The 13492-nt window shown below is 39.3% G+C and overlaps 1 protein-coding gene across 3 annotated transcripts in view; it reads right to left on the reverse strand.

The window, feature by feature from the left end:
• The window catches only part of NFU1 (NFU1 iron-sulfur cluster scaffold), a 45623-nt gene that overhangs the window by 8843 nt on the left and 23288 nt on the right, over positions 1–13492 (reverse strand). For all 3 annotated transcript variants that reach the window (XM_064364196.1, XM_012433963.2, XM_012433964.3), the window contains 2 exons: positions 11187–11301; positions 2306–2366 (listed from right to left, as the gene is read on the reverse strand). In XM_064364196.1, the coding sequence (XP_064220266.1) occupies positions 2306–2366; positions 11187–11301 (176 nt within the window). The remainder of the gene's footprint in view (positions 1–2305; positions 2367–11186; positions 11302–13492) is intronic.

Consider the following 13492-nt stretch of genomic DNA (forward strand, 5'->3'; position numbering starts at 1 on the left):
ATGCCTCTGTCTCCCAAGTAGCTGGGATTATAGGGGTGTGCCACCACACCTGTGTTGAGAAATATTAAGTTTATGAACATTGATGAATGCTGAGTATATGATAGAATATATTGTTTGCTAGGAAGAACAATGGCAAGGAAAACCTGGCCGCACCCCACTCCAAGTGGAAAATCACCTGGGGCATTTCAAAGTGGCAGGACAATGTATAAATATCATACACCAGTTATAACAACTATTTGAGATATCTGACTCTGCCCCCAGGGCTCCCTCGTGCAGAATACCTTTTAGTTTGTCTGTAATCAATGGTAAGCGGGCAACAGCTGCCTACTTGGTATATCTTTGAGTTATGAGAAAATACAGATCACCTGTCTGTTACTAATAATCACCTGTCCAGAGAGAATAAATAAGTGGATCAGAATCTGCTGGAGGCCTTCAGCCTGGAATGCCGTCAGCCTGGAATGCTGTCAGCCCCTGAGGCTCTCAGTTTGGAAGGCTGCTGCCTGCTCCCACCCAGAGACCCACTTTGCTGTCCTATCTGGGTGTCTGCCTCTCATTTCCTTCAGCACCGCCTGGGTGGGGGTCTCTCTGGCCGAGCTGGTACTCGGTACATCTGGCTAATTTTTGTATTTTTAGTAGGGACACAGTTTTGCCATATTGGCCAGGCTGGTTTCAAACTCCTGACCCCAAGTGATCCACTTGCCTTGGTGGCCTCCCAGAGTGCTGGGATTACAGGCATGAGCCACCCCACCTGGCCAATTAATTATTCTAATTGACAGAAACTATATATATTTACATGTACAACATGATGTTTTAAAATATGCATACACTGTGTAATGGCTACATCAAGCTAATTAACATATACATTACCTCACATACTTATTTTTTGTGTCAAGAACACTTAGTAGCTACCATTTTAGCAATTTTTTTTTTTTTTTGAGACGGAGTTTTGCTGTGACCCAGGCTGGAGTGCAATAGTGTGATCTCGGCTCACTGCAACCTCTCCCTCTTGTGTTCAAGTAATTCTCCTGCCTTGTCTCCCAAGTACCTGGGATTATCGGTACCCATCATTACGCCTGGCTAATTTTTGTATTTTTGGTAGAGATGGAGTTTCACCATGTTGGGCAGGCTGGTCTTGAACTCCTGACCTTAGGTGATCCACAGCTTCCCAAAGTGCTGGGATTACAGGCATAAGCCACCATGCCCAGCTGTAATTTTCAAGAATACAATACATTGTTATTAACTATAGGTTTACTTGGCTGGGCACAGTGGCTCACGCCTGTAATCCTAACACTTTAGGAGGCTGGGGTGGGCAGATCACGAGGTCAGGAGTTAGAGACCAGCCTGGTCAACCTGGTGAAACCCTGTCTCTACTAAAAATACAAAAATTATCTGGGAATGATGGCACACACCTGTAATCCCAGCTACTCAGGAGGCTGAGGCAGGAGAATCGCATGAACACAGGAGGCGAGGTTACAGTAAGCCAGGATTGTGCCATTGCACTCCAGCCTGGGCGACAGAGCGAGACTCCATCTCAAAAAAAAACTACAGGCTTACTTTTCTTAACTTTCCTGCCTTCTAGGATCTTGGTCCTTCAAATCAAGACTTCACTGGTAACCCAGAATTTTAACTTATGTCTTCCCATCTAAACAAATTTTCTGAATGCCCAATGGTTTCTCTGATTCTTGGCAGCTGCCCTCTGCCCAGTTTCTCCTACCCTAGCTATATAGAAAGGAACAGCACATGCCTGAAGGGAAAACTCAGTGAGTTTCCCTTCTCTCCAGGATCTTGGCACCTCAAATCTTAGTTGCTCTGGCAGCTATTTAATGCCTTCAAACAAATTCTTTTTATTGTATTTTATCCAGCTTTTCTGGGAGTTCTCAGCGTGACTGTTCTGCTATAAGCAAAAGTAGAAGCCTGCTGTTCTCCACTCATTTAAATTTATTCTTTATGGACAACATCCTAAAAATAGGTACTCATTCTCTCTTTAAAACCTTCCCAAACATTAAGTCTTTTTTTTTCTTTTTAAGAAATTTGGTATTATAACAATATCAAACCTAAATTGAGACTGTGAAGAATACATTTCTTCATTGAATATGTTTAAATATATTGGATGCTTTAAAATTTTAAGTAAATGTAAAGAAGATACAGGCTTTAAATTCAATTGTCATGGTTACCTGTTGTGGTTTACATTAACTTGCACTTATTTAAAAAATCTACTCTAATCTCATGGCCAACTAAAACTATATTGCTATAATGAAAAATGCCTCCAAAGCACTTGATTTCGGATAGAGAGAGGAGCACGTACCGTATTCTAGTATCTAACAATTCCTTAATCATTGCCACAACTTCATCATCTTCTTCGGATCCTAGAAATAATTACATATAAAAACATCAAGAGTAAAAATTTTATAGCCACGCAAATACAAATATTAAAACAGAATGATTTTAATTACATGATTCATTAAATAAAACTATAGAACATGTAACCTGGTATGGAGATATATTTCGGGAAACTGAAGAGACAATTATTCATTTAATTCTCTGGAAAAATTAAGGAATACCAATCAACTCAACATTTGATGATAAAGACAAATACACTAAAACATCTTGATATACTAATGATATTAGGGTTTGAAATTTTAAGCCAGTAAATTTGCAGACTTTCTCTGTTCTCAAGGATTGAAAGTATTAGAGAAAAGAGACTGAATTTTGATGGAAACTTTGAGACAAAAAGCCACACCTACTTTGTAAGTTACATCTTCAGTTTCTCAATTGACTGATTTTCAAAATGATAACCATACTAAATATAGATGTAAGCCTTCTGGAAATTTCTGAAATGTTCTTTTTCACTCTGTTGCCCAGTCAGTGCCCAGAGTACAGTGGCATGATCACAGCTCACTGAAGCCTCAACCTCCTGGGCTCAAGCAGTCCTCCTGCCGCAGCCTCCCAAGTAGTTTGGGAACACAGGTGTGAGACACCACACCCAGGCAATTTTTTTTATTTTTTGTAGAGATGGGGGTCTTGCTATGTTGCTGATATGGTTTGGCTGTGTCCCCAGTTAAATCTTGTCTCGAACTATAGTTCCCATAATCCCTGCATGTTGTGGGAGGGAGCTGGTGGGAGGTAATTAAATCATGGGGGTGGTTACCCTCATGCTGTTCTAGTGATAGTGAGTGAGTCCTCACAAGATCTGATGGTTTTATAAGGGACTTTTCTCCCTATTGCTTGGTAGTTCTCCTTGCTGCCGCCATGTGAATATGGACATGCTTCCCCTTCTGCCATGATTGTAACTTTCCTAAGGCCTCCCCAGCTATGCTGAACTGTGAGTCAATTAAACCTCTTTCCTTTATAAATTACCCAGTCTCAGGTATGTCTTTATTAGCAGCATGAGACAGGACTAATACAGTTGCCCAAGATGATCTTCAGCTCCTGGGCTCAAGTGATCCTCCTGCCTTCACCTCCCAAAGTGCTGAGATTACAAGCATGAGCCATGACTGGACTCTGAAATGTTCTACAAATCTTCTGAGCAAAAAGGTAGCCTTTGGGAAAACCACAAATGTAGAGATTTCATATTACATTATAACATACACTAGATTCTGGCAACCCCACAAATAATGACTATTAAAATTAAATTACATTAACTTTGAGTTTTTTAAGAAAAGAAATAAAACATGGCTCATGCCTGTAATCCCAGCACTTTGGGAGGCTGAGGTGGGCATATCACTTGAGGTCAGGAGTTCCAGACCAGCCTGGCCAATATGCCGAAACCCTATCTTTACTAAAAATACAAAAATTAGCCAGGCATAGTGGTGGGTGCCTGTAATCTCAGCTACTCGGGAGGCTGAGACATGAGAATCACTTGAAACCAGATGCAGAGGTTGCAGTGAGCCAAGATCATGCCACTGTACTCCAGCCTGGGTGACAGAGCAAGACTCTGTCTCAAAAAAAAAAGACAAGACAAGACAAATAAAACACACAGAAGGGCAGGACACGATGGCTCACGCCTATAATCCCAGCACTTTGGGAGGCCAAGGCAGGCGGCTCACCTGAGGTCAAGAGTTTGAGACCAGCCTGGCCAACATGGTCTACTAAACATGTATATTTATATTTTTAGTAGAGAAACCCTGTCTCTACTAAAAATATAAAAATTGGCTGCACATGGTGGCACACGCCTATAATCTCAGCTACTTGGGAGGCTGTGGCTGGAGAATTGCTTGAACCCAGGAGACAGAGGCTGCAGTGAGCTGAGATGGCACCACTGTACTCCAGCCTGGGCAAAAGAATAAGACTCCACCTCAAAAAATAAAATAAAATAAAACAAATAAAAATAAATAAATTTGTTGGGGGAAAAAAGCTCAAAAGCTAAAATTCAGTAAACCTAAATTCTACTTCCCCACCATCCCTTCCATAGACAATCACTGTCATGAGTTTAGTTTATATCTTCCCAGCATGTGTTTACATTTACATGTATAAATTAACACAAATGAGATTATACTATACACACTATTCTATATCTTGCTCTTTTCTATGTAATATATCTTGAAGGTCATTCCCCATTGGCATATACAAATATGTCACAATATTTAAAATAGGTGCACAGTAACTTTTATATAGATTTGTCTTTGGCCAGTTTCTTCATTATTTCAGTTGTTTACACAGTTTGCTGCTATTTCTAACAATCCTGCAACATACTTGCTTATATAAATATACATCAAAAGGACGGGCTTCGTGGCTTACATCTGTAATCTCAGCACTTTAGGAGGCTGAGATGGGCGGATCACTTGAGATCAGGAGTTTGAGACCAGCCTGGCCAGATGGTGAAACCCTATCTCTACTAAAAATACAAAAATTAGCTGGGTGTGGTGGCAGGTGCCTATAATTCCAGCTACTCAGGAGGCTGAGGCAGAAGAATCGCTGAACCTGGGAGGTGGAGGTTGCAGTGAGCTGAAATCGCACTACTGCATTCCAGCCTGGGTGACAGAGTGAAACGCAGTCTCAAAAAAAAATTATTTACACACACACACACACACACACACACAATCAATGTACTTTTGCAATTATATTTATGAGATAAATTCTTACTGGTGGGATATCTGAGTAAACAGGCTTGTGCTTTTTTTTTTTTTTTTGAGACAGAGGTTTGCTCTTTTTGCCCAGGCTGGATTGTAATGGCGTAACCTTGTCTCACTGCAACCTCTGCTTCTTGAATTCAAGCAATTCTCCTACCTCAGCCTCCTAAGTAGTTAGGATTATAGGCATCTGCCATCACACATGGCTAAGTTTTTGTATTTTTAGTAGAGATGTGGTTTTGCCATGTTGGTCAGGCTGGTCTCAAACTCCTGACCTCAGGTGATCCACCAGCCTCAGCCTCCCAAATTACCGGGATTACAGGCATAAGCCACCACGCCTGGCCAGCTTGTGCATTTTTAATGTTAGTAGATATAGTCAAATTATTCTAAGAAAGTCATAAGGTTTACATATAGATCAATCAAGCATGTAGTACTAAAAATTTTCATAAATGACACATTTATAAATGTACATACATTTGAATTTTCCTTTTTCACTTAATATTTTCTTTTTTATGTTTCCATGTTGGTATCTCCCAATCTAGTTCATTCCTTTTAACTGCCAGTATAGTTAAAAAATATTTCAGTGGGCCAGGCACAGTGGCTCATGCCTGTAATCCCAGCATTTTGGGAGGCTGAGGCAAGTGGATCACCTGAGGTCGAGTTCGAGACCAGCCTGGCCAACATGGCAAAACCCTGTCTCTACTAAAAATACAAAATTTAGCCAGGCATGGTGGCACACGCCTGTAATCCTAGCTACTTGGGAGGCTGAGGAAGGAGAATCACTTGAACCTGGGAGGTAGAGGTTGCAGTGAGCTGAGATTGTGCCACTGCACTCCAGCCTGCGCGATGGGAGCAAGACTCCATTCAAAAAAAAAAAAATTTTTCAGTGAACATGTTTATACCTGTTGCCTTGTGCACATGTCTAAGACTCTTACTCTATGTCTAAAAGTATACCTGTATCATCTAAAGACAATTATACAAATGTTTCTGTATGTCATAGTCTATTTAGTGTTGCTACAAAGGAATGACTGAGTCTGGGTAATTTATAAAGAAAAAAAAATTTGGTTGATTCTGATGTCTAGAAAAGTTGACTTGGCATCTGGTTGAGGGCCTCAAGCTGCTTCACCTCATGGAAGAAGGAGAAGGGGAGCTGGCCCATGCAGAGATCACATGGTGAGATAGGAAGGAGATGGGTTACTGGGGCTCTTCTTAGCACTCAGCTCTCAAGAGAACTAATAGAGTAAGAACTTACTCACATCCCCTCACACCCTCAGCTCTTCCAGAGGGCATTCATGACCCACTCACCTCCCATTAGGCTCCACCTCCAACACTGGGATCAAATTTCAACATGAGATTTGGAGGGGACAAACATCCAAACTACAGCAGTATATATGTATATGTATGCACATATAAACGTTCAGTTTTTGTGGTCAATGCTTATTAACATTGATCAACTATTAAAACTAATGAGCGTTAACCCTGACAGATATAAGATCAATATAAAAATCAACAGTATTCCTATATCCAATGCCCCAAATTAGAAAACATTATTTTAAAACAGATACAGGGCCAAGTGAGATGGCTCACATCTGTAATCCCAGCACTTTGGCAGGCCAAGGCGGGCAGATCACCTGAGGTCAGAAGTTCGAGAGCAGCCTGGCCAACATGGCAAAAACCACATCTCTACTAAAAATACAAAAATCAGCTGCTCAAGAGGCTGAGGCAGGAGCATTGCTTGAACCTGGGAGGCAGAGGTTGCAGTGAGCCGAGATTGCACCATCACACTCTAGCCTGGACGATAAAGCAAGACTCTGTCAAAAAAACCCCAAAAAACAGATACAGGCAGCATGGTGAGTGGTTAAGAGTATGAATGCTGGAGCCAGACTGCCCAAAGTTAGTATCTATCTCTGCCACTTACTACCTGTGTGACCTTCAACAAATTACTCAACCTTTCAGTGCCTGAGCTTTCTCATGTATGAAATGTGGTAACAGTTCCTATCTTATAAGGTTATTTTAAGAATTAAGTGAGTTTATACTTGTAAAGTGCTTAGAGTTGTGCTTACGAACAAAATAAGAACCATTTATGACAACAAAACCTATATGGTACCTAGAACTAATATGAGCTCATATCAAGAAAATAACATAAGAGAAGTCTCAAGTAAATGGGAAAATTTGGGGATGAAAAAATATCAATGTTGCAGAAATGTTAATTCTCCCAAATTTAATCTATACATTTAATGCAATTTCAACCAAACTCTTGAAAGAGTTTTTCAGAGACTTTACAAGATGATTATTAAATTTACAAAGAAGAATAAAGCGATCAGACCACCAGAAAGTTTTTTTGAGGAACTGTTTCTTCCAGATATTATCATATACTATACTAATTGTTACAGAGCTACTGTAATTAAAATCATATATGTTATTGAAATAGGAAGGGAAGCAAAAAGACCACACGAACGAAAAACATCTTAGAAAAAGACCCACGTATAAAATTATAAATTCATGAGGAAAGAACAGACTGGGATAATTGATTACCTACGTAGACAAAGATAAAATTGTTATACTTTATATAGAAAAACAAATCCCACAGTGATTAAATATGTAAGTATAAAAAATAAAACAAACAAAAACACATATACACATATGACAATATCTTTGTGATACTAAAGAAAGGAAAAACTTCATCAACAACAAATATAACAGTATCAGCAAATACTTATTGAACTCCAGGTATAGTTACTTTTCCAAGGACTTTACACTAAATAACTTACTAAAACAAGGTACAAAAGGCACAAGCCACAAAGGAAAAAGATGAAGAAAAGTGACTACATTAAAATGGAAATCTTCTGTATGACAAAAGACATCATAAACAAAGTGAAAAGTTAAGTCATAGTTAGGGAGCTATCATTTGCTAAGAATATACCTAAGGAAGAATTAATATTCAGAATATTTATATATATACAGAAAGAATGAGATTTTTTATTTTTTTTAAGAGACGTGGTCTAGTTCTATCACCTGAGATGGAGTGTAGTGGCGTGAACGTGGCTCACTGCAGCCTCAACCTCGTGGGCTCAAGCAATCCTCAGATTGTCAGGTAGGTGGGACTACAGGCACACATTACCATGCCCAGCTAATTTTTGTATTTGTTTGTAGAGACAGGGTTTCGCCATATTGCCCAGGCTAGTCTCAAATTTCTGAGCTCACACAATCTGCCGCCTTGACCTCCCTAAGTGCTGGGATCACAGGTGTGGGGCATGGTGTCCGGCCCAGAATATTTTTTAAAAACATACTTAAATAAATATATGGGCCGGGTGGTGGTGGTTCATGCTTATAATCTCAATACTTTGAGAGGCTGAGGCAGGAGGATCACTTGAGGCCAGGAATTTGAGACCAGCCTGGGCAACATAACAAGATCTCATCTCTACAAAAAAAAATTTTTTTTTTTTTTGAGACAGCATCTCACTCTGTTACCAGGCTGGAGTGCAATAGCGCAATCTGGTCTGGACTCACTGCAACCTCCGCCTCCTGGGTTCAAGTGATTCTCATGCCTCAGCCTCCCGAGCAGCTGGGACTACAGGCATGTACCACCATGCCCAACTAATTTTTGTATTTTTAGTAGAGACGAGGTTTTATCATGTTGGCCAGGATGGTCTCAATCTCTTGACCTTGTGACCCCCCACCCCACCTTGACTTCCCAAAGTGCTGGGATTACAGGCGTGAGCCATGATGCCTGGCTTCTACAAAATAATTTTAAAAATAAAGACATTAACCAGCCATGGTGGCAGGTGCCTATAGTCCCAGCTACTTGGAAGATGGAGGCAGGAGGATTGTTTTAGCCTGGGAAGATGAGGCTGTAGTGAACAATGATCATGCCACTGCACTCCAGCTTGGGTGACAGAGCAGGTCACTGTCTCAAAAAAAAAAAAAAGACACATGACTGAATTTTTTTTTAAGTGGAAAAGATATAAATAGAAAATTTACTGACAAGAAAAGTAAATGGCCAATAAACATATGAAACTCTTCACACTCAGTATTAATCAAGGAAATGCAATTAAAACAAGATACCAGCCAGGCGTGGTGGCTCAGGCTTATAATCCCAATACTTTGGGAGGCCGAGGTGGTTGGATCATGAGGTCAGAAGTTTGAGACCAGCCTGGTCAACACGGTGAAACCCCATCTCTACTGAAAATACAAAATTTAGCTGGGTGTATTGGCAGGCACCTGTAATCCCAGCTACTTGAGAGGCTGAGGCAGGAGAATGGCTTGAACCCAGGAGACAGAGGTTGCAGTGAGCTGAGATCTCACCATTACACTCCAGCCTGGGACAAGAGCAAAACTCCATCTCAAAAAAAAAAAAAAAAAGATACCATTTTATACCCAACATACTGGTAAAAAACAGTAATAGCAATAATAAGAGACACTAAATGATGACAAACATGTAAGAAAGTTGAAATTCTAACAATATACTGCTAATTGCACCATTGCACTCCAGCCTGGGCAATAAGTACAAAACTCCATCTCAAAAAAAAAAAAAAAAAGATACTAGTTTATACCCAACATACTGGGTTAAAGAAATAATAAGAGACACTAAATGATGACAAAAATGTAAGAAAGTTGAAATTCTTACAATATACTGCTAATGTGCATTTAATTAGATCAACTTATGATATAGCAATTCCACATCTAGGAACATCATCTAAAGAAGCTCTTGGCCAGGCACAATGGCTCACACCTATAATCCCAAAACTTTGGAAGGCCAAGGGGGGTGGATCACTTGAGGTCAGGAGTTTGAGACCAGCCTGGCCAACATGGCAAAACCCCGTCTCTATTAAAAATACAAAAGTTAGCTGGGCGTGGTGGTGCACACCTGTAATCCCAGCAACTCGGGAGGATGAGGGAGAATCTTGAACCTGGGAGACAGAGGTTCCAGTGGGCTGAGATGGTGCCACTGCACTCCAGCCTGGATAACAGAGTGAGTCTGTCTCAAAAATAAATTAAAATAAAATAAATAAATAAACAAATAAAGAAAGAAGCTCTCCACATATTCACAAACCGACTTGTATAAGGATGCCCACTACGGCAATGTTTACAATAAAAATTAGTACAAAACTTCACTTGAACACAAAGGAACAAATTAACTATATCTTATTCCTCTAATGAAATACTATCTAGCATGTAAAATTAGTAAACTAGAACTATATTTTTTGAAATGGATATATTTTTAAAATATTATACTTAGTAAAAAAAGCAAGCTGCAGTACAACACAAGATATTTAAGGTTGGGCACAGTGGTTCACACCTGTAATCCCAGCATTTTGAGAGGTCAAGGTAGGCAGATCACCTGAGGTCAGGAGTTCAAGACCAGCTTGGCAAACATGATGAAATCTGACCTCTACTAAAAATACAAAAATTAGCTGGGTGTGGTGGTGCACGCCTGTAATCTCAGCTACTTGGGAGGCTGACACATGAGAAACATTTGAACCTGGGAGGCGAAGGTTGCAGTGTGCTGACTTCACATCACTGCACTCCAGCCTGGGTGACAGAGTGAGAGTCTGTCTTAAAAAAAAAAAAAAAATTTAAAACTTAAGAACAAAAACTAATAATAGCTATTCCCTGAAAAGACTTACATGTATAATAAAAGTATAAAAACAAAATAAGTTTACACACATCTCTGAAAGTAGAAAGGGAGAAGGGATGAGGGTGTAGCGGTTTTAGCTGTTTCTTTTTTTATTTACTTTATGCTCTAGAATCTAACACTGTATGTTTAATATTTTATTTAAAATGAGTCTAAAGCAACTGTGGCAAAAGATAACATTTGTTTTGTTTTTCCTAAAAACCCATTCTGTAACTTAATTAACATTTGTTAAATATGAGTGAAGGGCATATCGGTGAGCATGACATTATTTTCTGCATGTTTGAAAATTTTTATAATTAAAAATTTTGGTTTTATATATTAATGCCAATTTATATACAAGTTTTCAAAATGATAAATTCCCAGACCTAAACCTATTAAATGATAGACATCTATATTCATATGACTTCTGAAATAAAGGTAAATGTGAAAATAGAAAAGTTGAAAAAAAAGACAGATATTAATTACTCAATACAACATGTTACCTGCTTCTCCTGAAGGTGTTTCCTCAGTAACTAGCGGTAAGCCAGATGCAAAGAAGTCCATAATCGTTGCATAAATATCTGGTTTCAGTAAATTCCAGTCTAATTCTTCATTTTCCTATAAACATTCAAAGGAAAATGCTATATTTTCAGGCAAGGACAAAGACCCATACAGAACACTACCTTATACCTCTTAAGAATCTTTTCCTGGCCAGGTGTGATAGCTCATCCCTGTAATCCCAAAGCTGAGGCAAGAGGATTGCTCGAGTCCAGGAGTTCAAGACTAGCCTTGGCAACATAGTGAGACTTCATCTCTTTTTATATTTTTAAAAATAATATATAATTGGAAAGGAAGAAAAAAAGAAGCAGAAAAAAGGAAAGGAGGAAGGAAGGCAAGCCGGCAGGCAAAGTGAAGGAGAAGGGAAAAGGGAAAGGGAAAATAAGAAAAAATAAAGAAAAGAAAAAAATATCTTTTCCTATATACATACTATACTATGCAATGGCAACCATTTCTGAAGAATACATATTAGCTCCACATCTTAAAGGGTGCTGTTTAAATGACTTTCAGAAGATAAAATCTTAAACATCCTCCATTCATTCATTAATTTATTAACTTATCAAACTTTCATTGTGTTGTATGTACTATGTATAGGGGATGATTTAAATGATTAAAAGACTTTTTTTGTGATGTGAAAACAAATATTTAATGGATTTTCTGTCTTTTAAGAGGATGATAAAGAGATTCCCATTCTTTTAAAAGAAAATAGGATGTAACTGCTTGATCAAGTATACAGGACAGCCTACGACTGTTCAAAAAATTTACTTACCTATATTACTTAAAGGGTATGAAAGAAATTCAGCCAGGCATGGTGGCTCATGCCTATAATCCCAGCGCTTTGGGAGGCCAAAGCAGGTGGATCATCTGAGGTCAGGAGTTTGAGACGAACCTGGCCAACATGGTGAAACCCTGTCTCTACTAATAATACAAAAATTAGCCAGGCATGGTGGTGCATGCCTGTGATTCCAGTTACTTGGGAGACTGAGGAAGAATCACTTGAATCTGGGAGGTGGAGGTTGCAGTGAGCCGAGATCGTGCCACTGCATTCCAGCCTGGATGAGAAGAGTGAAACTCTGTCTCCAAAAAAAAAAAAAAAGAAATGAACAAACAAAAAAAAAGGAAATTCAATGATATAACTGTAGAATCAATGTTATTCTGCTGGAGGACCTGTGGACTGTCAAGAAGACTGGTCTCCTAAAGAAGGATTCCATAACTGTTTCACCAGTATACCTGGCCAACTAGTTGTTTCCATAAATAAAAAGATGAAATTATTAAATACCTAAATAGTACTAATATCTACAAAGAGAAAGGCACCATGTTTTGTTCTAGTTTTTCAATTTTTAATTTTATTTTTTAACTTTTTTTTTTTAGATTTTTTTTATTGCATTTTAGGTTTTGGGGTACATGTGAAGAACATGCAAGATTGTTGCATAGGTGCATACGTGGCAGTGTGATTTGCTGCCTTCCTCCCCTTCACCTATATCTGGCATTTCTCCCCATGCTATCTCTCCCCAACTCTCTACCCCCCCGCTGTCCCTCCCCTATTTCCCCCTGACAGACCCCAGTGTGTAGTGCTCCCCTCCCTGTGTCCATGTGTTCTCATTGTTCAACACCCTCCTATGAGTGAGAACATACAGTGTTTGATTTTCTGTTCTTGTGTCAGTTTGCTGAGAATGATGGTTTCCGGGTTCATCCATGTCCGTATAAAGGACGCGAACTCATCGTTTTTGATGGCTGCATGATATTCCATGGTGTATATGTGCCACATTTTCCCTGTCCAGTCTATCATCAATGGGCATTTGGGTTGGTTCCAGGTCTTTGCTATTGTAAACTGTGCTGCAGTGAACATTCGTGTGCATGTGTCCTTATAGTAGAACGATTTATAATCCTTTGGATATATACCCAGTAATGGGATTGCTGGGTCAAATGGAATTTCTATTTCTAGGTCCCTGAGGAATCGCCACACTGTCTTCCACAATGGTTGAACTAATTTACACTCCCACCAACAGTGTAAAAGTGTTCCTATTTCTCCACATCCTCTCCAGCATCTGTTGTCTCCAGATTTTTTAATGATCGCCATTCTAACTGGCGTGAGATGGTATCTCAATGTAGTTTTGATTTGCATTTCTCTAATGACCAGTGATAATGAGCATTTTTTCATATGTTTGTTGGCCTCGTGTATTAAAAAATTTTTTTAGAGACAGGGTCTGGTTCTGTCACACAGGCTGGAATGCAGTGGCACAATCATAGC

The sequence above is a fragment of the Aotus nancymaae genome, unplaced genomic scaffold (assembly GCF_030222135.1).
Source record: "Aotus nancymaae isolate 86718 unplaced genomic scaffold, 86718_ANA_hifiasm-v0.15.2.pri h1tg000057l, whole genome shotgun sequence".
NCBI classification, from domain to species: Eukaryota; Metazoa; Chordata; class Mammalia; order Primates; family Aotidae; genus Aotus; species Aotus nancymaae.